Source organism: Calidris pugnax, unplaced genomic scaffold (assembly GCF_001431845.1).
Source record: "Calidris pugnax isolate Ruff unplaced genomic scaffold, ASM143184v1 scaffold44, whole genome shotgun sequence".
Taxonomy (NCBI): Eukaryota; Metazoa; Chordata; class Aves; order Charadriiformes; family Scolopacidae; genus Calidris; species Calidris pugnax.
This window is the reverse complement of record NW_015094506.1, coordinates 2,325,268-2,351,541: the sequence shown is the minus strand read 5'-3', so window position 1 is coordinate 2,351,541 and position 26,274 is coordinate 2,325,268. Positions and strand designations below refer to the sequence as shown.

General features: G+C 51.1%; 1 protein-coding gene across 2 annotated transcripts; it reads right to left on the bottom strand.

Moving 5' to 3' along the window:
- Window positions 1-1,816: 1,816 nt before the first annotated feature.
- On the bottom strand, window positions 1,817-26,195 carry TOM1 (target of myb1 membrane trafficking protein). Of its 2 annotated transcripts, XM_014963679.1 has the most exons (16): window positions 25,908-26,195; window positions 17,974-18,058; window positions 17,008-17,086; window positions 16,714-16,863; window positions 16,467-16,601; window positions 16,065-16,211; window positions 14,933-15,049; window positions 14,356-14,489; window positions 13,565-13,598; window positions 12,891-12,999; window positions 11,738-11,858; window positions 9,209-9,284; window positions 8,704-8,766; window positions 6,969-7,028; window positions 6,585-6,621; window positions 1,817-6,480 (listed from the first exon to the last, which is right to left on the bottom strand). In XM_014963679.1, the coding sequence occupies exons 1-16, from the start codon at window positions 25,957-25,959 to the stop codon at window positions 6,332-6,334; spliced, it is 1,548 nt and encodes a 515-aa protein (XP_014819165.1). In that variant the 5' UTR covers window positions 25,960-26,195; the 3' UTR covers window positions 1,817-6,331. The 2 variants fall into 2 exon arrangements, with proteins under 2 accessions (XP_014819165.1, XP_014819166.1); XM_014963680.1 differs by lacking the exon at window positions 8,704-8,766 and having other exon boundaries at window positions 25,908-26,189.
- Window positions 26,196-26,274: the final 79 nt, after the last annotated feature.

The following is a 26,274-nucleotide window of genomic DNA, read 5'->3' as shown; positions in this document are numbered from 1 at the left end:
TAATCATTAACAGGAGCTCCTGGGCAGTGAAAGGTTTGAATTAAAAGTGTACAGCTGCTGGGTGCGGTCTGGCAGACACAAGAGGGACCAAAGGTGCTCGGCATGGGGTGAGCCACCCCCCTTTATCGCTCTGCCAGAACTGGTGGTTGCTGGTGTGAGTCACTGCACAAAACAAGTCCCTGCCTGAAAGCAGCGGGAACGGGCACAGGGACACTGCTGGCAGTCCGTCACCCACACCCTGGCTTTTTAAATCTTTTTTTTTTGCTATTTTGAAAATAGAAAAAGGAGCAAAGGAGCTCAGAGAAATTGGCACCTATCTCCCACTGAGACTGGCCTGGTATTTCAGGCCTTTTTTTTCTTTTTTTTTTTTGTTGGCCAAAGAGCTAAAAATACCACTGAATTGCCTCTCAGCAATTTTTCTAAACACAGATTTTCCTGCTGCTCTGTGCTCGAGAAAGAGCCTCCCCTAAAGCCGCAGGAAAGCTGTGTCCTCGCCTCACCCCACCGTAAATTCACCTTGTGCCTGATCCACGCTTTCCTGCTGAGATTGGCCGGGAAAATGCAGTGCCTGGAGACTGGCACACGCGGCTTTTCTGTGCCAGGAGGGAATTACTGATCTCCCCCAAGAAAAGCCCTGATGCAGAGCCCATCTCCCCAGGGGCTCCCAGCAAGGACCATGGTCCAGCCCCACAGGAATGCTGCTGCCATGAATTTCTCCCACCCACGGGGAGTGATCCTGTCCCCCCTCACCCATCTCCATCCCTCTGACCCCCCGGTGACCTGGTGATTCGGGAGGGGGAACCGAATCTGCCCGCTCATGCAGCCCAAACCCGCTGCGATTCCCATGCACCCTCCCACACATGGGAGATTTTGCAAGGACGGCAGCAGAGAAGGAAGAGGAAGCTTTTTCTGGTGAGCCCGTGCCTCTGAGTCTCCGTTCCCTCACTGGGGTTTTGCCGGTCACTGACAAAAAGCAATGGGAGCACTCGTTCACCCAACTCGCAGCAGAGCTGCCGGGCACCCTGAGGGATGCTTGGGGTGCCCTAAAAGACAGGAGAGAGCTGGCAAGTCAATGCTAACAAGCACCTTGGCATCACCCTGGTGCAAGAAGTCACCTCTGTCCTTGTGGTCACTGAAAGGTCTTCAGGAGAAGCAGAAAATAAACGGACTGGCTGCCAGTACAGCTCCTTGTGTTGCACCTCCTCTCCATCACCACCGGCCACCTCCATTTCCTCGCTTCCGAGCACGGGGGCTTGTCCTCTGGCGTTTTTGCACATTTTCCTATCCTCCTCCTTTTTTTTGTCTCTTTCCTCTCTTCTTGTGCTTCCATGTGCTTATGCTTCCACAGAGATAGAAGCAAGTCACTTATAGAAATATTTTCCTTCCTTGCAACCCCCCTTTCTGCTGCCCACTGGATCCCCACTGCACATCCCTTCCCAGCACTGTCTGCCCTAAGCAGTGCCCTAACACTGATCTTAAGGGAAGGGGAAGTGGCTTTATTCTCATTTTTTGAAGGAAGGGGGAATTTCGTTATGTAAAATAAGCTTTGAGGAAGCTTTGACATGGCAGAGCAACATGAAAGTCCTGTGGGATGGAGAGCAGCCTTCCCAGTAGTAGTAGCATGGGACACTTCTATGCTGAGGTGATGTGGGAAATCGGGTGGTTTAGTTAGGCACTCTTTTAAAAAAAAATAAAAATTCATATACTATTTGGAGGTTGGTAGTAGGTAAAAAGAGAAGCATGGATTTTTTTGTCTCTGCAAATGTGACGCTGGTATGCCCGGAACCACAAAACACAAACATCATGGAAATTCTCATCAGCTTGTAGCATAAATTTAATTTTTAGATACGTGGAGCAACTCTGACCCAGTACAAGGAAGTTATGCCTTTCCTCAGCTTACATAGAAACAACTGCTCTGGGTCATGCAGAATATCCATTCAGGCCAGGATCCTGTTCCCAGTGTGGTTATTCATGGATGCTCAGACACAGTGCAAGCTCCTTCCCCGCTCCCCACCCCTGAGTGCACGCTCTGGAGCAGTCACTGTGTGAGTCCACACTGGGCTAATGGTTGCAGCATAATACTTAGAATAAGGGAAAAACTTTGGTTTGTTTTGTTTCCAGTGGTTGCACAGCCAGCTAAGCAGGTCATTGCGAAGCAAGGAGGTATTGTCTGCAGTTGGTGGAGCTGGGGCAGAGTGTGTGAGGGACCACAGCCATCTGGTGGTCACAGGCGATCAGGCAGCATTATTCCTTTTTAAAATAGCAACGCCAGAAAACGCTTTTGAAAAGGGAAAGGCAATTAAAGGAATTCTTTATAGTGGTGCCATTTTATTAAAGCAGGTTTTGACCATGCAAAACATCTGGCCTCTACTTAAAGTCATCCCTTGCAGACCTGGCAGGTTTTTTTTCCCAAGTTCGTCCTCAATAGAAACCTTGCAAAATTGTTCAAGCTATTACTGGTATAATCTATAACAAGCACTAATTTGGGCATGGAAAGATTCCACGCCCTCATCCCCATTCTTAATATTTTCAGTTGCTTGAAAAAAAAGAGACGTCATCCCTGTAGGATAAGTCTCTGCGCTGGGTGGCCCACAGTGAAGAGCACCACGACCACAGCTGGTTGTGTGGTGGGGAGGGGACAGGCTCGCCTGGATGGCCATCAGCAGCACTCTGGATTTTCACCTGTTGGTCATTGCTTCAAACTGACCCTACTTGGCAGCCACCAAAAGCCCATCCCAACTGTTCGCCCCATGACAAAAATAGCGGTGGCCCAATTCCCCTGCCCTCTAGTCTTCCTTGGGGACGGTCCCCTCTTGGCTTTGCCAGCACCCGTGCTGTCTGTCTGGGGAGGAGGAAAACAAGGTCAGGGTGGAGAAGGGGTCCTTATCCTGAGGTGGTCTCAGGGCATCCCAGAGGCAGCAAGGAGGAGCTTGAGCTCCTCATGCTGAGGGTATACATTGGGGGATGGCTTAATTTCTCTTTCAGGGAAAGCCAGAGGCAGTGCTGTCGCACACCAAGGGAGCTGGAGGCACTGAGAACTGTAACCGCTCGCTGAGGCACCATCCAGCGTTCAGAACGTTACTGGTGTGAACAGGCTGGTGTCCTTCACAAATGCTGACCGAGCACCAGAAGCCCTCCCTTCCCAACAGAGCCAGGCAGCTCGAGTCCAGGCACTGGCAAGAGGGTTTAGGCATCGGGCCCCTTGCTCTGGAGACCCTTCTGGCCCCACAATTGCAAAGCCCACCAGCCTGGGCTCCATCATGCCTCTGCTCTGGGAAGTTCAGCGTTTAACCCTTTTGCCTTTCCCTCTTGTTCTCTGTTTTTCTGTTGAGACTCACAGGAGGGAACTGCAGGAGATCTCAGACCCTCCCATCGCAGCTCAGAGTCCTGTCTCATCAGAGGGACCTGCCCTCGCAGGTCTGCAGCACTGGGGGGGATGCTGCGTTGACCCTCATGGGCCCTTGACTTCAAGTATCCTCCTGCGGGCCACACTCCCAGCACAGAGCCTTTGGTGCAAGCTCTGCGTGCCCTCACTGGGTTTGGGGGAAGGTGCTCTCCAGGGAGATGAGTTTGGCTCTGGGCTTGCCACAGGGGTGACAGCAGAGGCCAGAGCCAGCACTGCAAGGGCAAATCCAGCCTCTCGCCCCGGGTTTCACTTCTAGCATCTGCTGAGCCAAGGATGCTTTGGAGAGTTAAAAAAAAAAAAAACACCAAAAAAAAACAAAAAAAGAGGGATATTTCAGAAAGCTGTGTGTGGTAAAAATGCACTTGCACTTGTGACAGAGGTGTGTGGCCCTGCTGCTCCCCTGCATTTACCTTGCACACCTTACCAAGCACCTTCATGTGCTTGCCACATGAAACCCTCACACATTTGGTAAGGCACAAACCCGCAGCTCTTAGGCTGCGCTCTTCATTTGCACCCTTTGTCCCACCCAAGCCCTTTTCAGGTGGGAAGAGTGGGGTCCTGTGGCCCAGTGAAGTCCTGCTGCTGAACTGGCTGCAGGAGGAGGAGTAGCTCAGAGATGAAGCCAAGACTTGTTTAGTTTCAGGCAACCTCCAGCAGAGCCACTTATGGACTCACCAGCAAGATGGGACAGGACAGGCAGCTCTTAGGCTGATTAGGCTGGGCTTTCTCCTCCCCACCACCTCCAGAAGATAAGATGCACACCCTGGTTTGAGGACTGCTGCTCAAAAAGGGTTATATTACATATATATAATACCACCTGGTGGAGAGCAGAGAGATTCTCCCCTGGTTCCTCCCAGAGGCATTGGGAACGCACTGGAATTGGAAATGGTGATTCATTTTTCCAAGGGACGAACTGTCCAAGGAGAGTATGTGCTGTCTGACTTGGAAAGCTGACGAAGAGCACAAAGCTTCCTCCCGACCCACAAGTGCTGGCAGAGGAGGAAACCCAGCACACTGCTTTTTCCAGCCCCGCTGCCACCAGCCACAGACCAGCTTTGCTCACAGCTCTTATCCTCAAGCCTCTGCCCCAGCTTGGTACAGCTGAGACTGCAGAGCAGGCAGGGGGAGAGGGAGGTGCTGAGGTCTGGATGACTTCAGCTAATTTAACTCCTTCCTACAAGTCGGGGGCTCAGATGACACTTTCTCAACCTGTTCAATCTCCTTTTAAGACTCCTTCCCCCAGCTCCCACTCAGCTGGACACCAGGGGATGGCATGGGGACAACTGAGGACGCCCTGTGGATACCAGAGAGCCCTTCTGTAGCAACTGCATATCTTGCATGTCTTTTAAGTGATTTATGGGCTGCAAGGTAGGTATTTGGATCTGGTCACAAGGCAGAGAGGGAAAGGTGAGGAGGTAGCTTGCCCTCTTGCTATTTTGAGATGGGCTGTAGTCACCTCCCCAGGAGACTGTGCTAAAAAGCAGCAAGCACCTGCCTTGGCTCGCAGCATCCTGACGTGCCTTGTCTCAGTGCCATGGTGCCCTCACATTTCCATGGAGAGCAAACGTGGCTGCAGGGTCGCACCCCTCTCCTCCTCCTCCGGGCCTTCCCCTCCCCACGCCAGCACTGACAGCACACACGTATCTTCAAGGGAGGCTCGAGACTTTGCTCCTTTAATGTGCAATAAAAAAAAAAGGCAACTCTCCCACGCTCAACAAGAAATCCCATGAGCAGGAGCCCCAGGCTTGGCACCCTCCTCCCCAGCTGCCTTTTTGCAATTAGGCAGCGTGTGCAGTTTGCTCAGAAGTTTTTCACCCCACGTGCAAAGGAACTTCTGGCTGCTGCAGGGCTGCTTTGCTGGGGCAAAGATGACTGATGTCTTACTTCATCTCTGTGCTCACCAGCTAAACAAGCTACCCCAGCAACAGCGTGTTCTCTCTGGTATGACAGTGTGGCGATGGAAGGGCCTTCAGCTTTAGGGAACACAGCTCTTTGCTCCCAGCACACAGAGCTACCCTGAGGAGTCTGCAGCGCTGGCCTCATCAGAGGCTTGGAGAGACGCCCCACAAAGAGGTGGAAGGCATCAGTGGAAGTGAGAGAGGGAGGTGGGACTGCATCGGGGAGAGAGGGGGAAGGTAGTATAATAATGGGAGAATTAAATTAACTGCAAAGAGTTTGCCGAAGGCACATCCTATCCCATAGCAGACAGCCCCTTCAGCCTGGGGTACCGCTCGCAGCTCAAGCCCTGTGTGCAGCCAGGGGCTTTGGTAGCTGGCTGTCCTGCAAGGGAGACATTCGGGCTGTGGGTAGGATTCTGGATAAACTGACAGGGAGGGGGAGGAAAGGAAGAGGAAGAGAAGGGGTTGTGAGTGGGAAGGTGTTGCATATCACAAGCACTTGTGCAAGAGAGACTAGAGCAACAGGGTCCCTCTACCAGTAGTGTTCCTCCTCTGCCACCTGTAATGCTTCACATCCTCATGCTTCCCAGTCTAACAGTGGCAGGCAGAGGGCTGGAGATCCATTCTAGGGACGGCGTGAGGGAAGAGGCAGGCAGGAATGATTTCAGCAGCAGACTGCAGCCTCTCCTGTTTTTTGGGCAAGATCTCTATCTACCTCACTGGAGAGGAGGATGGGAAGCTTCTTCCGCTTTGCCCACACTGTACCGAAAAAAAACAAAAGCCCACCAAACTCCCACATTCTCTAGCAGCTTTGAAAACCCCCTTCACAAGTCTATTGTGTGACATCCCTAAACACAACAAAGATTATCTAAAATCTGAAAGCAGCTTAAAAATAAAAACAACTCAAAGGGAAAACAGGAAGAGAGTGGAGGAAGGGGACAGAGTCCTTCCCCTGCTGGCCCCTGGTCGGAGGCAAGCAAAACAGCACACACAGCCTCTTGCTCCACAGCATACCAGTCCATAGCATTCACAAGGCAAACATAGCATCATCTTCCTTTGCTTGCTTCCGATGGTGGCTGGCAGCAGGAGGGGAGACGGACGTCCCTGCTGAGGAGCTGGACAAAGTGGGTAGCCGGTCTGCAACTTTTGCTCGCTCTTCCAGAAACTTGTCAAACTCTGGGGCGAGAGAGGGGCAGACAATTAGCAAGGAGGGAGGTTTGTGGAAAAGCCAAAGTGCTGCCAGAAACAGCTGGAGAAAGGGGTTGGCTGGCAAGTCTTACCTTCGCTGGTGACACCTTTTCCATCCTCTGACTCTCCCTAGGGAAGGAGGAGAGAGGCATGGTTAGAAGGAAGGTAGGCAAAGGTGTTTTCACAGATATGATTCTTTGCATGGAGAGAGACAGGACAGTGCTCCCACCACTTCTGCAGCACAGACGTGTTAGAGTGGCCCTGAGCCTCAGTTCATTAGCTGTGCCTCCCAGAAGGCCAGTTATACTGGTGTGGTATTCCAAACCCTGTGTCCTTGGATTTTCTTCCCCAGCTCCCTCCGAGAAGCCTCTGCCACACATTCAGCAGTGCTGGTGCTGTAGCACACTGCCCAAAATCCAGCCCTGCAGACAACTCTGGCAGGACTGCTGGCTCCAGGAAAGCAGCCCCTCACTTACCACATCAGTGGAGAGCCACTTCTCTATGTCTTCCATGAAATTGGCCTGGGGAACCGGCACCTACGACAGAAGGAAAGGGTGTGATGAGGCCAAGAAAAGAGAGGATGAGCCAGGAAACCCACTCTGCAAAAAGAAAGCACAACCCAAAAGCTAACCCTATTGCCCCACCGTTCAGTCAGCTCAGCCCTTCCAAGTCTAGCCAGTGCAACTGCAAAGCTCTCCCAGCTACTAATGCCACCGCTCACCTGCTTCCTCTGCCCCATCCACAGGCAGACACGCACAGTTTCCAGGATATGTACCACTAAAAGTATCTGGGGTTTGGTGGTTGCCTTTGGGGTATTAGGACTGGACCAGGCTTTCCATTTTGGTGAGGGAGTTGGCTGCTTGTGTTAGGCAGCCAGAGAACAAGAGACATGCTTTTCTCTACACCTCCTCCCTTCTACAAACCAGTGACAGTCTGATGTCAAAGTTGTGATGCTGAAGATATTGGATGTGCCAGGTTTGGCACCGCATTAAGGGGGAAAGACACCTGCCAAGAAGTGATTCCCTCATATGAACATGGAGCACAGCAGGATTTGACATCACACCAAACTACAGAAACAGACCCAGCAAAAAGGAAGTCCTCTACAATTAAAGTAAATTGTACTTCCATAAAGGATGAGGCTAGCTCAGAAGACTTCATGTCCCTGGCCAATGTAAACAGCAAGGAAACACGTTCTTAGTGGACAGTTTCCTTCAAAATTACCTCTAAGTCTGATCCAAAACCCCAGATCCTTTTCTCCAGTCACAAGCTCCTGAACAAAGGTGAACAAGAAGCAACCCTTGCTACAGGCTCTATAAGCAGAAGCATGAGAGAATATTTGTGGGAACTTACTTATTAGTCTCCTAATATGTATAGCTCCCTTGCTCTCAGGAAAACAGCAAGATCAAGAAAAAGAGCAACGCTTTCTTATCAAGGACAAGCAGATTTCCCCAAACAGGGGAGCAAGTGCAGATAGTTACCACAGGTGGCAGACGGATGAATGGGGATGGAAGAGGATGTGTGAGATTAGGGAAGTTTCGAAGCAAACTGGCATTGCCTACCCAAAGAGGAACTCTTTGGGGCAGAAGTGCACCCAAGCCAACTGGGGAAACCCAAGCATGTGGGGAAACTTCCTTTAGCAGACATCAGTCTGGGCAGTGCCCATTTCAGGAAGACAGGCTAATGAGTGTCAGACCTGGGAGTGTGTCAAAGCCTCAGTTTGTCTGAGGAGATGTAATTGCAAGAGTTCCTGCAGCCAAAAGACCAAACTCAACAGCCTGAAGAATCAAACACTTTAGCTAGAGAGGAGGCCTTGAACAGGGTAAAAGCTGGAATGTGTTTTCCTCGAAATGGGACAGCTCATGCTGAGCAGGAGAGGCTGCAGGGGGAATAAATGGCAGCAGCATTCCTGATGATGCCACCTGCCCCAGACACCCACCCCAAAACAGGCTCTAGCTCAAAAAGTGGCACATGCTTTCTTGGCCTTGGAGCTCCTAGAATTTTTTACTACAGACATGTTTACTTGAGATAGGACTGACATTCTGCCTGCTTCCTACCAACCCTGGTCTCCACTACTTGCCCAGACCAGGGTTGCTCCACTTCAGTTTACAGTCTCTGCTGATGTCTGCTGTGCATCCTCATGTGCTGTGCCAGCACCACCTCTAGTTCAGCAGCCCCAGCCTCCTTCTCCCTGCTGGTACTCCATGATCTCACCATTCCTTGCCGCATCATCCACTTAGTCAGCTGGGCTCCATCACTAGAGGCACCAGAGTCCCCCTGGTTGAGAGAAAGTCTGCACTGAAAGCTGCTATCACAGAGGGTGAGGGAGCGGGGAGGCAGTGGGTTTAGGGTGAGGGAAAGAACACACTAGTACAGGTGGCCTGCTTCTTTGATTGCAGAGAGAAGGCAACTGGACTTGGAAACCTGCTGAAGATGAATAAAACATACATTTCCAGGTGGAAATTTCCCTGCAGATATAAGGAGGCCATCCTGTTGCTGTCTGAGTCGATCCCAAACTTTCTATAGTTCCCCTATTATTCTCATTAAATAATGAGGTATAGAGCCCAGGTAGGAAATGTGATTTGGTGGAGACTGGGAGTTATCATCAGTCATGTTAAGGACTTGATTTTTTCCAAGCAGACAGCACATTTATTGTGTTGGTGAGCAAGGAGGATACTCTCATTCCTGGTGATGCACTAAAAGCTCTGTGGCCACTTACCGTTCCTGTGTTCTGCTGCCGGGCATCCAGGGCACCAGCGAGTCCTTTGGAGGCTTGGGGATCTTCGTATTTTACCCTGAAAGCATGAAGTTAGATAACACACAGGTTGATGAGATGCCTCAGAGTGAAGAGCAGGAACTCCTAAACATATATTCAGGGCTTCTGAATGCACAGCTTTTCCTCTCATCATTCTGCTCCCAAGAGCTTCTAGAAAGGTGTGCAAAACCCTTACTAAAAGTGTAGCCCACCACAAAACAGACTAATCTACTCACTGCAATATCACTGTGAGATACCACAGCACAGCCCTAGTACCTGACAGGAGGATGACAATGCATCATATGAAAACAACCACCCAACAGACTAAAATTACAGAGCTAGGTACATCAACCATGACACTCATCTGCTCTGGGGTTGACTCCAGAAGAGAGATAACTAACACAGATTGACCACAAGATTATAGCTACTTTAGAAAGGATTTGAGCCACAAGTCCCTCATATTCAACTACCTTCACAGACACAAACACAGCTCAAAACCATCTCTTTAACCAACACCACTCATGAACTGATGGTGGTGGAGACTCACTGGTCTGTGCTACAGAGGAGGTGAGACTGGATGATCAGAATAGCCTAGTGTTGCTTCAAGGTTTCCAAATGCACCATTACAGCAACCTCTTTCCACACAGGAGACGTCTCACTCATTATCTCCCTCACTCCATTTCTGTGTCCCCTCTATGCTGCTACGACACATGCTAATGCCACACGTCACCATTTGTTCCATGCAGAGTGAGGAAAACAGTCCATCCATGCTGGGAGAATGCAGCCTCTCCCAGACACTCTCCACAAGTCTCCTCTCCAGCTGCTCCCAGGCCCCTTTTCGCAGATCCAGCAGATCGTCAAGTGGAGCTGTTTTTGTTGGGGGCCAAAGGCTTGGGCCACCGGCGCTCAAACTTCTCAAAGAAGTGCTCATCAGTGAAGGGGCCGCTGTGGACAATGGCATCAAGGATGAAGTACAATGCGGCTATCATGCCACTGATGAGGAAGAATGGTAGGAAAGGCTTGAGGTGTTTCAAGCACTGCTTCACCGAGACACACATGGAGCACGGTGGGGTCAGGAACAAACCCCAGCAGCCCTGCCTGTGTCTCCTGTCAGCACGTCCTGTCCAGGAGCAGCAGGGCAATGGATCTGTAGAGACGGAGGGAGACACCGAGACCAGAGGCTGGTGAGTGAAATGGGAAGCCTGAGCCAGTGAGAGTAGAGGCTCCCTGGCAGGAGTGCAAGTGCAAGCAGATCGAGGGCAGTGAAGAATAAATAGAAGATGTCTCGTAACTTGTGCTGAGATCACAAGCCTCAGTCCATTAAGGATTGCGCCACAGCAGAGAGGATATGATTTCACGCCTGCCCAGATCTCCCTCAGCCTTCAACACGGAGCACATACCAATGGCTCAGATTTCAGACCCAGATCGGGTGCTGTCGGCACCACTGTTTTTGTCCTGGACTGCTTCTGTCCTCAGGCAGCACACCCCACAGTAAAACTGGCGGGGAAACCCATGGGCAAAACACATGAAGTTGTGTGTAGGCCATGGATTTCCCTACCACTTTTACTAGAAACAGTCTGAGGCAGAGGAATGAAAGGAGACATCTTTAGGAGACCTTAACTTGCTACTGCCCAGCTGCAGAACAAGGCACTCCAGTGGATGGAGATGAGGAGCGCAAGTCTCTGAGGGCTGGAAGCAGCCACGTGCCTGTGGGCTCTACTGCTTGGTAAGCAATGGAGAGCAGTGGGTCATTCTCACAGGCAAAACAGAGTGAAATCAGATGCAGTCTCTCGAGCCACAGGGATCTGGTCAGCACAGCTCACCAGCTCCTCCCAGAACAAGGATTCAGGAATCCACATTTTGCAGTAGAGAAGAGACCTCTTCAGTTCAGCCAGTACTATGGAGACCCAACTCTTAGTACTATACACCAGAAGGTCTCAAACACACTATGGAGGAAAAAACATCAGTCTCACTTACCAACAGGGAAGCTGAGGCACAGAGCAGTGCCCTGCCTTGCAAACCACAACTGACTGTGTACTCCCTGCGCTCCAGTTCAATGCTCTGCCATCAGGCTGCATCGATATTCAGCGATTCCCAAACTCAACATCACCCCAGTCAGGGCACATGAGTTCAGAGACAGAGAAGAAAACTTAGCCAGTCCCACTTCACACCTTCATCTCCAGACACTAAGCCTCCCCAGCACATGTGGCACCACAGTCCACTAACACAGCAGCGGGGGGACACGCACACTTAGAGACCACTTCCTTCTTCCCATGCCCAGGAAGACACTGTGAAGAGGAGATGACAGCAGCAGGAAGAATGACTGGGAGCACACAGGTCTTCCTACAACCACTGTGTGTCAGAAGAGTACACTTCTATTGCATCCTCCTGTCTCCCTGGAACTGCTGCTGGTTGGGGTCACAGCCCCGGTGTCCCTGAGCTTTCCCCCTTTGCAGAAGGGCAGGGCAGGACGGGGTGGGCTGACACACTCACTCTCTGCGCTGCTCAGCCAGTGAGCTGCCACGGGTCAGGGCAAACATGTCAAACTCTTCTTCCAGCTTGCCAGAGGTGTCGAGGGAGTGCAGTCCTGCACTTACGCTGCTCGAGCCCAGGTCTGTGGAAGAGAGAGCAGGGTGAGCAGACCGCACGGAGCAGTAAACAGAGGGCTTGGAGAGTGTTAGGTGGAAAGCCAGCATCAGAATAGGCTAAACTTCACTAGGCCTGCTCCTCTATCCTGCCCCTCAGCTGCAGCACAGTCTATGCATGTGGGCAGTGTCGTGGGTGAAGTAAGGGAAGCGGTTTCTTTGCCTGCTCAGCAGATATTTTTAGCTCAGTCTCAGGCAGCAGCAGCAGCATCAATTGACTGCACTGATGCTGAAGGCTAGATGTTCCTGACCATTTAAGACAACTCAGAAGGAATTGCTCTATAATCTGTGGAAGAGGATAACCTGTGCTTCTGGGAAAGCACCTCTGAGACAGATGAGTGGATTTTCATGACTTGGGCATCATCTGAAAAACCCTGACTTGAAAAGTATCTCAACTGGCTTGTCTGTAAAAACAGTCTTGCCAATTTTCTGTAGCTGCATCCAAGCTGTACCAAATGTGCTCAGAGTTAGAGAGAGCTTCAGGCAGTGCTATGTAGGCTGTTGGTATGTCTTGAAGAACCCTCAGGACCCCTCAGGCTTTTTGAATAAACAACCTGTCAAATCCTGGGTACCGAGCACAAAATGCTCACGGCTGCCTTTGCAGAACAGCTCAGCTGCTTTCCTTCTGCCGGACCCTAGAGATCAGCCTGACACCACACAGTGAGAGGCAACTGCACTGCTGCTGGGCATTGGCAAAGGAGCAACCTTCTCCCCTACCCTGCTGGAAGGCCCAGTCCTTAGCCACAGCCTAATGCTGAGATCCTTCAAAGTCATGTCCACCTCCTACACAATGTGAGGTGTGGATGCTGAGACATATGCTTGTGTATCTTGGGGCATATACAAGTTTCTTTGTGAGTTTATTAGTTGACAATACACCCCATTTCTCTAGGCTGCTTTATGAATGTGACTAAATAATTTTGGGAGGCAGCAATTCTAGGGCATGAATGGATTCCCAGAGCAGCACAGGGAGGGACTGAGGGGAAAACTGCAAAGCAACATACTCATTCCAGCCAGCTGAGAGGAAAGGTTGTTGGTGACTTCAGGCTGTCTCACGGCAGAAGGAGTACTGGGTCCCAGGTCGATCAAGCTGTTCTCTGCCTCATTTGGTGCCTTTGAAGTAAAAAAAAAAACAAAAAACAGAAGATGGTGAAGGCTTTCTGAAGCTCAGACACCCTGACCCTGCCATCCTCATTAACATAGCTCATTAATACTGGAGAGGGAAGCTCTTCTGTACCCATCGAAAGATAACAGCTGTGAAGCCTCTTCTTGTGAGAAGGGGGGCAGTGATCAGAGAACTGGCTGGGAATAGTGTCCCAGGGCAGAATATGCCTTGGTAGCCAGCCTCCCAGCTCAGCTGGATGTCAGTAAGTAGGGTAGGTGCTGGTTCAGAGGACAGAATAGTACTCAGAGGACAACGGGAGGCTCATATGGGAATTGGTCCTCTTGATATTCAATACCAGAAAACCCTAACTGCTGCTGGTCTGCTCTTGTTCTTTGGGTGAGGGGAAGGCTCCTAGTGGCAGGGAGGGAGAAGCTAGAAGTGGGAACTGGAGTGTTCTGAACACTAGAATGGTAGGTGCAGCTGGGCTGGGAGAGCAAAGCCCACAGCTTGTAAATGGGGCAGACCGAACCTCTCCTCAATTCAGCAGGACGCAGCAAAGTTGCTCCAAGTTACCTTAACAGGCTGTCCTGTCCGAAGACGCTCGAACCTGCAAGAAAAATGAAAGGATGGGGTTCAGTAGGGTGTGCTTATTCACCCCAAGAGATTTCTTATAAGACTTGGCACAGTCTGCCCTTTTCTACATACTAAGAAAGGGGGACCATGGCTCAGGGCGCAATTCCCCCTCAAGACCGAAGACACCACAACAAGGCCACACAGAGCTGATGTCTCCTGACAGGTGATGTGAGGAAGCTTCTTGTGATCCTCCAGAGCTACTTCTAACAAAAATGGTTCAAACCCAGCTCTCCATACAGACACAGGGACTAAATTCTCCAGAATTCATCCTAGCTTAAGAGATGGGTTTGGTGAAATGGAAGAAAAAGGGGTGCTGATCCCACCTGGGCAAGTCCTTTCTGTCCCTGTCTGCCTCAGAGCTAGAAAACCAGCTCTTTCCATGCAGTTCTCTCTTTCTTCTTCTAAGTTATGCCACAGGGACATCTTTATATTCCATCAGTAACTTACACAGTGGTTTTGAAGGGACAAGAATAAATCAGCAAAAACTGAGAACTGGCTTTGTTCTCCAAGACAGATGATACAGGCTGATACATCTTGAGCATTTTTCTCATGGGCAGATCAAAACGGCTGCATAGGAGGCCTTCAAGGGGCAGTAAACTCTTGTGGAAGATACAGATTGATACATCTTGAGCATTTTTCTCATGGGCAGATCAAAAGAGCTGCATAGAAAGCCTTCAGGGGGCAGTAAACTATTGTGGAAGAGCAGGGCAGAGAAGGGAGAAGAGAGATACCTTTCATGGCGCAGAAACACATTGTTGAGGTTGTCATTGATGAGGAGCAGTTCCTCAGTGAGTTGCTCATGGAGGACACGGGGAATCAGCTCCAGCACACGTTGCTGCATGGCTCTGCATGTGCGATTCAGCTCCTGCTCACAGCAAGGTGAAGTTACCAAAAAGGTCAACCTGAGGCTGAACACTCACAGATTTGGAAGTCTGACTGGGGCAGAAAAACCCAGAGACTACTGGGGTCTGTCTTCAAGGGTTGATGGCCAACAGATATTGGTGTGAGAGGTAAACTGAATCTGAGCTTTACAGGCAATAACTGTATGCCTCTTGTGTAAGACATCACTCAGAAAGAAAGGCTCTCGCAGACTACAAGTCCCCATGTGAGATGATTCCAGCCTCAATAGTGCAACTTCCCTTGGCCATTGAAACTCCACCTTCCCTGTGTCTCCCTTATCCCATTGCTCCGCGGTAAGTCCCACACGAAACTGTCCGATTGTTCCCCACGCCTGGCATGCATCATGCCCTAGTCCATCAAGTCATTGCTAAATTGAGCTGCATCTGCCACCCCTCCAGTGCTCCTTACTTGCAGCAGCTCCAGGTCAGAAGACTCGGCCTGGGATGGCACCAGCTCCGTCAACATCTCCGACATGACCTTTATGTTCCCATTCACCACTTCCAGCTCACTGCGCAGCTTCCCGATCTGCAAAAGGGAGGGAAGTGAAAACTGTACCTGGAAAGACTCGGGAGGTAGCTGGGGTAGCTCTGAATGGCAGTGCACCGCATGTGTGTGCACATTCACAAAGCCAAAGCGAATGGCCACGCGGGAGCTCATTTGTCACCACTCAGTTTAGCTCTAAGGAGCTCCCAGCAGAAGGAAGCTCCATTACTCACCATCAAGTTCATTTGCTGGTAACAGATGCCAGGCCCTCACCTGGGATCTTTGGCCACTAACGTAGCCTTGATTTTTAATAGCCAGTACAGGCTACTGTTATGATTCAAATCCAGCTAGCAGCTCCTGTGTGGCAGCCACTCAAATAATTCCATTTCCAAAGCAGTGTAAGAGGGGAAAATACTGAATTCCCACTCACAAGGTGAACCTTGGCTAAGTGTGCAGCTGAAGCTTTACTGCTTTGGTTTCAAAAGCTGCTAATGAGTCTCTTGAGAGCAGTCTCTACCCTCTGTTCTGCAAGGGGATGCAACCTACCGACAGCTGGAAGTTTGGTGCTGAACATGGTGTCATACAAAGTCAGGGTGAGGAAGGAGAAAAGAGGATGGGGAAACAAGTGAGAAAGCTCTGGCTTTGGAAACCACATAGCCAGACAGGGTTGATCCACATAAAGTCAGCAGGGAGGCAAGATAAACAAGGACGATAAGGAGGCATCTACTGAGCAAGGTTTTGCTGTGCTGCACTACAAAGACCTCACTCAAAACCTCTGTGTCTCGGTTCCCCGCTTCCCTATAGCCAGGAGATCCTTCCTCTACCTGCAAGCAGCTCTTAGAAAAACATCACCACTCCGTGTTTGTGGTATCCCAGCTCATCACTGTGACCACAACGGAGCTCTGAGGAGCAATCGAGGAACTATGCTTTAGAGGAACATCTCCTTGAGGACACAGTCTGGGGAAGGACCAAATCAGCAGTCCCAGAACAGTGTTTGTGAAACAGCCCCCAAATGCAGGCAGAGTCAGCAGCACCACGGGGCTTGTGTCCAACTCACCTGCTCTGGTGTGGGTGTGATGGGCGCGTCGCTGGATGTGCCTCTCCCAGTGGGCAGGGTGACAGGGTGGAGGATGGACTCCATCTGCTGAGGGGAGTTGACCGCAGATGAGTTCTGTCCAGATTGGGAGTCAGAGCTATACACAGTCTACAGAGAGAAATGGGAAAAGTGACAGAAAGGAGATGTTAGACACTCACAGCTGACAGGGCAGTACAATTAGGAGAGAAATGTTGATGGCAACTCCCCATCTGGTTTCAATAGCTCTTCCAGGAAAGTGGTTGTCCTGGAGCTTCTCCCTCCCCAAAACCCCTCTAAATGCAAGCTAGAGTTCCCGAAGTCCCCTCATAGCTCCAGAATGGCAGCTGCCCAACACCACCCTTCTCTTCAGCAACGCTCCCATACCCTCTGTGGTGTGTGGATGGGTGACAGCATGTCCAGATCAGTCATGGGGAACTCCAGGCCCTTCCGTCTCAGGTCTTCATAGACAGCAACAACACCAGTCAAGTCTGGTGAGCTGCGGAAGGCATCCGCCCAGGACTGGGGAGAAGGAGACAATACAGCCCATCACCATTTGCAGTAGTCTTTTGTACAAACACCTGAAGACAAACACTCTCTGATCTGGTGCAGATACTCACGCTTCTTGGCTCACCTGGATGAGGGTCAGCACCTTGTCATGCACTATGGCAGGTGGATTGTTCTTTGGCAGGATTGTTCTCACCAGGACACCTTCTACAAAGTCCTGGCTGGACACAAGGATATGGAAGCGATGGCCGCAGTTTTTGACGCATGTCTCCAGGACCTTCAAAGGCAATGCACCATTAGCTATAACCTCTCTGCCTGTGTATGTTCCCCTTGTTGGCTTTAGGTACCCGTGTCTTTTCAGCCAAGGACTCAGTTTTACAGCAAGATACCACAGAGCTGAGAAAAAGCCCTGACCACTCACCGTCAAAGCTAGCATAACTTCATGGAAATTCTTATTTCCTACAATTCTCTTCTTAATGGCTCGGAAGGCATCTTTGGGCCTGCAGGAGAAATCAGAACACCAAATTGCCACAGCTTGGGACTGAGAACTGTGAGCAGAGACAGGTGTATTTGCGCTGTGGGGATAGCATGGAAAAGACATGGTGACAGATCTGTGAGTAGAGATGTTTGACTTTGTTTTCATGCAACTGTGAAGCTGAAAAATAGGCTTGCTAATTCTCTGTCAACATCACTGTGGGGTAGGACAGCAGGAGTGAAACCTACATTTTTTATTCCATGTAGCACCTTCTTTTTTACATGCTGCTCTTGACATCTCCACTGTGAGAAGGAGCAGTCTCCCTTGAATTCAGTGGCAAATCCCTAGGTCCAGAGTTAACAAGTCTGGCAGATTCTGAACACCTCCGTGCAGGGAGAGGGAGACAAGGGCTCCCTCACCCACTTTGCACATGTCTGAGTGACCGTACATGAAAATACCTGAGAAGCAAACCCCAGCAGGACTCACACATTCAGAGGACTGAATAGCAGCCTGAGATTTTCCTCTCTCCTCAGTCACCAGCCTGCAGATTTTTACATTCTCAGAGGAGAGAAAGAGAACGTTATGAAGGAGGAAAAAACCAAAGTAGAAGAATTGCAAATATGCCTTTGGGAGATGGGAGGCAGCCTGGCTTGAATTGAGGTTTCTCTGGGGACCCTGAAGACCTGTTAGAATGGCTCTCAGTGCTCACAAATACTACAGGGAAGCATCTAACAGATGCTCTGACAGCTTTGCTGTGTCTCTAGGTTTCCTAGCAGAGTCTCATCTAAGGGACTGTTGGAGGCCTAGCTTATTACCTCCACCAGTGCATGCTCCCACTACAGTCTAGGGATGTAGTGTTACAGGGTGTGTTGGGACCAGCCACTGGATGTGCACCCTTGCCAGCTCCCTTACCCTTCTTCAGTCTCGTTAATGATGTCGCAGATCTCCATGTTGAGAGCCCAGTCCTCACTCCGCAGGGACCCATCGGTAGCTCTCTCTGGAAAACAGAAATCAAGACACGGCAAGGCTAAGAGTGGCCGTGGCACTCTCTGCCAGGACACCCCAGAGTCCAGCCACCTTCTCCCTGGCTTCCACCACAACATCCAAGGAGGTGAATCCAGCTGCAAAGTCCAAGACATCAAGTGCTCCCCACTAGGTGTCACCACCATAAAGCACATGGCTGATGGGCACTGGGATGTGCGGTTGCTCAACTTTGCCCACTCCACCCATGCTACCAACTCAGAAGCACACACTATGTGATCTCTGGTGTCCTGCACACAAAGGGAGGGGGCTCAGCACGACCTCAGCTCCACAGCTGGAGAAAAAGGGGGTTTAGTTGCTTTGTTGCTGCAGGGCCAGGAACCGTGAGTTTGGTCTGGTCACACTGACATGGATCTAATGTCAACGGCACCACTCTTTGTTTGCACCAAATTAAGGAGACAAAAGAATCAACCCCCTTCTTTTTACATGGACCCTACAAAAACAAACAAACAAACAAACATAAGCAGCCAAAGCAGGGCTCTCTCTTGTTTAACATTTACATCTCTCCTCTGAACTTCTGGGCTTTGGGGAGTATGGACAGAAGTGGACTGCAGGCTGAAGTTGAAGCAATATTGTTTTAGCTTTGATTGTGTCCCCTTTAATTAGGAATTCCTCAGTGAGCATTGATGTTATTCAAGGCAGAGATTTGGGAAACGAGCAGCTATTACCGAGATCACCAGTGTCTCCACCCTATAATCAGCCATGTCTCCGCCTGCAGTGCCAGATGACTGATGCCTTCAGGGACACTGCCAGTGCCTGGGGCAACAGAACCGCAGCAGTGCAGGCAGGCAGGACCCCAGCATCCTCCAGACCACTGGGAAACACAGAGATGTAGCAGATGGCAAGCAGAGGACAAGAACAATCCTTCCCAGCTCTCCCATCCTATACAACACCTGACTTTGCACTGGGCAAGAGAATTAAAACTAGCCAGACCGGTTTAGCACCTACCAGGTTCTCTTCAGGAGAGCTCAGATCCAACAAGGTACTTAAAGAAGTGTATTTTCAAAACTGCTGGCCCTTGCTGCTGTAGGTCCCCTACCCCTTTGGAGAGGCTCTTCCCCTGCAGAGCTGCTTTTTCCTGCTTTTGACCCAGCAGCCAATGATCCCTTTGTGGGAATGAAATGAAATGCCCATTCACGCAGTTATGGGTTAGGGCCATAACACAGGAAAAAGAAGATTTTTTTTTTTTTTTTTTTAGGTCAACATTTTCTTCTGGCAGACTGAGCCTGAAGTGCACTTTATTTCCCTTTAATTTAACAGCTCCAGCAGCTTTTCCAGTTAAATCGACTGTTCATTATTGAGCCCATTTATGAAGGGCTGTGCAGTGCAGTTTAATGAATCCCTGGCACAAAGCTCCCTTTCAGCGTAGGGAAAGAATAGCAGCCTATTTAGGTCCTGTAGGGCTGTATGTCAAAGGCCAATCACCCAGTTTAGGGTTTGGGGCCTAAAAAAGGAAAAAAAAAATTTTTTTTTTTTTTTTTTTTTTTTTTACTCCTGCCTGGGTTAGCACACCCATCGTGTTTTGGGATGTCCTGTTTTTAAGGCCCAGGCAGAGAGCTATTCACAGCACTGTGCAACGCAGCCTCTTAGGCACGTGCCCCTCCCACAGATTACACACCACAGCATGAAGCAACCTATCCAAATCTTAACACAATCCAGCCGCCACCTCTTCTGTTGACTGCAGAATGTATTGATTACACTGTGATTATGCTGATTACGTTGTGGGCACAGCCAGATGGAAAAGAGCAATCAAGGGAAGGAGCGTGGCAGAACATTCTTGATGCTCTTCCACTTTTCTGAAGATCTGGCTACTACTGTAATATCCTGAAGGACCCTTGATTCAGATGAACTTTTGTCACTTTGAGTATTAATTTTATATAGGAATCCTCTTCTCTTGCAGATCTAAGATTCCTCAGTGAGGCACAGGAGGCAGCATTGCATTGGGCGATGCAGTGGAGAACATATTCAGGGCAGTGGGCTACAGGGGAGTGGGTCTGGTGCATCAGGGCATATACCAATGAATGGGTGAAGCTGTGGCAATGCATGGGGGAAAATGTTTTCCATCAGGGCTCCTTTGGGATCAGGACCCATCACAGCAGCAGAGCTCCAGGTTGTCTCCTGCTCAGGGACACAACACAACCAGCCGTGCCGGCAGGCAGACTGCACCTTAGGTTGTCTGATGAATTTGGCACACATGGTCACAAAGCCACCCTTCACTTGCACTGTCTTCCGTCATCCCCTGCTCATACACCTTGGTGTGAACCCCAGCCTAGCCAGAAGTTTCTCCGTACTGTTTGCTGCCACTGGCAATGAAGCACACAAATCAATCACTCACACAGGGGTTGCTCTGCTGAAAGGAAGTCCACATCGACTCTTCTCACCCCCGAAGAAAAACACCGCAGATGAAAGGAAAAAAAACCACAACTCAGGAACAGGGATGAGCCTACTGGGAAGCTCTGAGCTTCAGAAGAAACTAAGGATGAAATGAAAATTGCCTTTAACCATCAAGTCCTTGCTGTTCAAGCCTCCCCAGCCCTCCTCATCCTCATTTTCTCTGCAGTCTGCAGTGTTCACTCAGTCTGCAAACACCCTTCCCTCACTTCCCCGTGTTTGGTGGCACTCTGTAACCTGCTCCCTACCACCCCCCTTTTTTCTCCAAGCACACCAGTCCTGACAAGGTCGGGCAGCAGGTTTACTTTTCAGACAGGAATGCAAACAAACCCTACATGCTCCTTCACCTGGCTGGCCATTTATGGGAAAACGAGGCTTCCTCAGAAGCAACAGACTCTGCCCCACTGTTACCCCACAACGCTGTGGTCATCCTGCCATTGTCACCCCCATCCACACACTGGTCAACCAAGAGCTGCAGGAAAGCAGCAAACCTGCCATAAAGGCAACATGGGCTCAAAAAAAAACAAAGCTGGAAAAGCACTACTAGGGCATATGGAAAACAGGAACGTGACCATGAGGCATTTCCAAGGACAAAGTGTTGGAATTTACTCAGCACAGACTGAGGCCTGGCCTAGCTGTCCTTGGGAGAGCTGGAGCTAATGCCCTTTTAATCCTCCTCGCGTCCAAGCACGAAGGGACTCTCCAAGCCTAGTAAGATATGTTGGCGTTTTCTCTGAAATCCTGAACTTTAGCCTTTTACTAAAGCCTGCAGAAGGGAAGAAAACAAAGTCTATTCATTAGTCACATGAAGGATCAGGGTGGCTGGCCCCGTTTCACGAGCCGTAATTAGCACATGAGCTGTCTGCCCCTCGAGAAATCTGAGCCCGGGATGGCTGGGGACAGCCACGAGTCCCTAAAAACAGCGAGCACAGGAGGCAGGGCATGGCCGCCCGCCCGGGCTCATCAGGCAGCATCTGCTTCTTCGTGCTAAGGAGCTGAACCTGACCTGCCACAGGGAATTCCCCCGGGCGGAGGTTATCTGCGAGCATATGAATGCCCTCTCCCTCCGAGCCCGAAACCAACCGGCTGCTGAATGTACAGGAGGCCCTTCGTGGGGCCGCTTCAAAGCCACATTGTTTTGGCAGCCAGTCCGGCTCCCCGGGTGTGACAGTGCTGGGGTTTGTCTGATTCCACTCTGCTGCCCCACAAATTGCTCGGATGGACCCAGAACCGCTGGGGACTGACTGTGGCGTGGGTCGAACCACAGCATCAGGTCTTTCCCAGCCTGGCAACCGACCTGCTCCTGCTGATTGCAACTCGGTTACAGAAGTTATCTGGCACCATCAGATAAGAAACACCTCTGAGCTCAGCATAACTGGCAGAACAGAACTGTGCCTTGCTTTGTGCCATGAGTAGATTTCATACCTTTGCTTCTTCTCAAGTTTATTGCCCCTGCCCTTGTGGCCCACTGTGGGGCTGTCGATCCCATCCCAGGCAGCGCACCAACAGTACAGTCGACATTGCGGGGAAGTACAGGGGCTGGGGACAGAAGACACTGCACGGGTTCCTGCCCCCTCTGCTCCCTGTCACAGCTCTGAAGCACCCGTAACCAGCCAGGCACCGTTCAGAAACCCTTGGCCCGTGACGTGCTCTGCCATAGCTCATCAGAGACTGCGTGCCCTTCCTCCAAGTCAGGCCCTTAACCAGCATTTCACACAGTGCTCAGTCCCGCTGGCTCTAAATCCGCCAGCAAAGCATCAAACACCTTCTCACCCTTTTCAACAGGTCACCAGCATTTCATTGCACTGGACAGCTTTTTCACAGAGTCACAGAATGATACGGGGTTGGAAGGGACCTCTGGAGATCATCTAGTCCAACCCCTCCAAGCAGAAAGCAATGCAACAGTCCTTTCTCCCAACCTCTCTTCAATGCATCACCCCCCTGGCCCAAATCAGCACCTGGTACGAGTCTCCTTGCTAAGCCTCATGCTTTTGCTTCCCTTGAGGAAACTTCAGCAGCAGCTCAGGCAGGACTCCACCGTTCAGCTTCACTGCATTGCTCCTCCAAAGACAGAGGGGACAACTCACTTTCTGGAGAGAACAAAGGTATGGCTCCAAGTCTAATTCAAGGATGGTAGTGGACACAGACTCACACTGACATTGTGTTGTGGGTCTCTGAACTCCTCCTCCTGCTGCTGCTCCTTTCCTGTGAATCAGCTCAAAGTCCTAGGGATCAAATAACCCTTCAATTGCTGCCTTTGCCTCTTTTTCTCCAGACAGAGTGGGCACAGAAGATAAGGCAATGCCTTATTGAGAAGCACCTGGTGCTGAGAGGAGAGTGTTATTGGTAACAGCTGGTAACTGCTTCCCACCAGCTCCCAACTCACAGAGGGGAGCAGGGACACCTGCAAGGTGGCATCCAAATGGCTGTGGGGATTTTTGGGGCATACTGTGTTGTACCTGCCTCCCCTTACTCACCCACGTGCAGGGGAAATCTGCTCTTTCTTACCCGCTCCCTTTTTACAGTCTCAACTTCTCCTGGTTCTCATGCTTAACCCAACCTCCCAACCATAAAATATCCCCTTCATCTCTGTGCTACGCTGTTACTTCTTTCTCTTGCCTGCCCTCATTCACTGAAATAAACTGCCTCTGTCCCTTTCCCTCTTGCTATAATTACTAGCTATTACAGACTCCCAGGGTCAGGAGAGAGTGTTGGTGGTTTCCTTTCCATTCTCTCACCTTGAAATTAGAATTTCGATTTTGAAGTTTATCTTAGCTCCTAGATGGAGGCACAGTGGATTTCCCTTTTGGGGGGTGGAATTCAAATTACAGTGCTTCAGCACTCTTTAGAAAAATTTCCCACTGGTCAGAAGTACTGTGTTTAAAAAAAACAAACACCAAACACCACACAACAGAAACAAATAACAAAAAACCCCCAACCAAACAAGTCTGTATTTGCCTTACTTGGGAAGATACATCATGGTCCAAAAACAGAACAGAGGCAACTTTTGTGACTAAATCTCAGGACTGGGAGTAAGAAGATAGAAAACCTACTCCTCTGCAACTGACTCATTCTGTGTCAGATCACTGAGATTATCAGAGCATCAATTTCCTTGTCAGCAAAATAAATGGGATTTACTAGGTTAACATTAATGAAGGAATTTGAGAACGTCACTGCAGTGTGCCACAGAAGATTTTTTTTTTATTCCATAGCCTTCATCTAAAGCTATTTTGAGACTTTATAAGCTGTATTGAGCATACATGACTTTGCCCAAGTAATTTACAAGGACGCAGTGATAACTTTCTGCAGACAGCCCAAAGCAGCAGCGCTAGACAGGTTTGGTGATCAGGCTCATGGGTTCAACATGCAGCTGCCACAGACCTACCAAACAAGTTTGGGTAAGTCATGTTCGCGTCTCAAATTAAACAGGGAAGATAGCATTTATCCATGTCCCCAGGATGTTGATAGGCAATGTTCAAAAGGAAAAAACATTCATATTTTCAGCCACCAGTCCTTTCAAGTCCTCCACACTGAGTTCCTTTCTCATACGCTGCCATTCCTCCACCCCTTTGGACTCCCATAACCCAAATCAACCCCAGTCATTAAGATCTCTCTACTGTCACACCTCTGGTACTAACAACTCCAAACTCCTGTTTGACAGCACTCTTGAAATACTTTTTTCTTCTTTGCTATTGGTTTGTTGTTTGAAAATCCCTTTTTAAATTGAAGCAAAGCCCAGAGGGAACCCACTTACAATCTGGTTACTATACTGATCGGAAGATCCTGAGGGCAAAAAGTGATCTGTGACATCTAAAGATAACTTCAGATTGCCTCTACCCAAACACAAAAACGTATCTGATGTGCTCACTGAGGGAATCAAAGGGCATTCATTCTGGAAAGGGCAGGAAACGGCTTCTCCTGGAAAGTGTGACGGAACATGTGACATTCATCTGGGGAGACATCAGAGATCATCTGCAGGTATTTGTTACCGAAAACCTTCCTTGGTGATCCTTCGCCCACTTTGCTGTAGTGCGTCTCACCTATCTCGCCCAACACTAGAGTGGCACATGGCCCTGGCCCCAACCCACGTCACTCAGACACTGCTTTGGGCAGCCTCTGAAAAAAAGTGGTGCTTCTGAAAGCATTACCTAAAGCAGCTTGCTTGCTCCCTTCTCACCCCAGCCACAGCAGCCTATTCTCCTGTGCGAGCACGCCGAAAATGACTGAATCAGGGACCAGATGTTCACAGTGGACAAAGGTCCGTACAAGTGACAAAACACAAGACTGAGCAAGTACATAAATGGCCAGTGTGCAAGCTGGAGAGCTTAAACAGGCAACATCAATCTCCAAGCAAAACCTGAAGGCACTTTGACAATACAACACGGGGTGAATATAATCTTTATTCTAAGTCCTTTAAGAACTGCATCTCTGCTTTGAGAGCAGTGTAGCTGTTGACGGGCTTGTTCTTTCTAAGTGTAGCATCTTTTTGCTCCCCTGTCTCACACTACCTCCTTCTCCCCTGTTCATCCAGCTGACTTGAGCATGGAGACCAAGACAGACGGCTTGTCTGTGGGCCTACAAAGTCACAGAGTGGATGCTACGCTCCTGCTGTTGATTTCACTCCTGTGGCTGGTACTCAGTCCTGCGGGAAGGCCCGCGGTGCAGGGGAGGTGGGGGGGAGCCCTCTACAGGGCCGGGAGACAGCCCTGCTGGGAAGTTCAGGGTGGGCAGCCACCCCTGGGGTGCCCAGGATGCTCGTCCTTCACAGCGGGGAGCTCTGACACAACTGGGTGAGCTGGGTCGCCCCAGGGCCAGGCCGCTCGAAGCCCCTGTGCCCCAGCGGCCTCCAGCGGGGCAATGGCCGCCCCCCGCCGCCCCCTCACCTCGAGGAGAGCGCGGCCCCTTCCCGCCCAGAATGCGATAGGCTGCTCCGGCTGGAGCCCAGCCAATCAGCAGCCCCCGCTCTGCCCCCTACCCCGTCGTAGGGTCCCGCCCCTCCCACGAAGCCCTCAACGAGGTGCGGGCGGGAATGGCCCTGAGCCAATCAGGGACCTCGGCTCTGCCCGGGGGGCGTGGCTCGGACCACCGGCCTGCGGCCCCTTTAAGTGAGGAAACTTCGCCTCGCCACCTCAAGACCCCCTCGCGCCCGGATTGGCTGGGGGGGGCCGCCGACGGCACCGCCTCAGGCTGCGTATCCGCTATTGGTCGGCAGCGCCCGTCAGTCAGGGCGGAGCTCTGCCCTCATTGGCCGACGCTCTCTCTGTCCCGCCGGGGGGGCGGGGGCCGCAGCTTCCCGGAGGAAGGGGTCCGACGGGCGGGCGGACGGGCGCCCCCGGGGGGCGCCGGGTAGGGGGAGCGGGCGGACGGGTAGGCGGGCGGGCAGGGAGGGAGGTGCGCGGTGCCGCGGGTCTCACCGATGCGCTGCCCCACGGGGGAGCTGAAGGGGTTCCCGAGCAGAAAGTCCATCGCCGCCGCGCCGCGATCAGCTGACGCCGCCGCCGCTGCCGCTCACGTGACCCGCGCGCCAGGCCGGGGCGGGCCCCCGCGCGGGCCCCGCTGTGACGCCAGTGGCCGACGCCCGGGAGGGGCGCGCGGCACCGCCCGTCCCGTGCCGTGCCCGCCGCGGGGGCTGAGGCGGGCAGCCAGGCCGGGGACCCGCCAAGTGCCACCGACCAGCGCAGATCACGGCGTCACACCGCCAGGCGTGCCGTTCCCCCCGCCCGCACGGCAGCGCCGGTTGTGCGCGGGCGGTCCCTCCCGTCGGGGCGGCGGAGCGGGTGA

What these genes read in the sequence shown, in the direction of transcription:
- TOM1 (XM_014963679.1), bottom strand. Translation starts at nt 25,959, where the DNA reads ATGGACTTTCTGCTCGGGAACCCCTTCAGCTCCCCCGTGGGGCAGCGC. An exon ending in ATTAACGAGACTGAAGAAGG is followed by an intron (nt 17,087 to 17,973) that starts GTAAGGGAGCTG and finishes TTTCTCCTGCAG; the next exon opens with GCCCAAAGATGCCTTCCGAG. An exon ending in CCATCCACACACCACAGAGG is followed by an intron (nt 16,212 to 16,466) that starts GTATGGGAGCGT and finishes TTCTCTCTGTAG; the next exon opens with ACTGTGTATAGCTCTGACTC.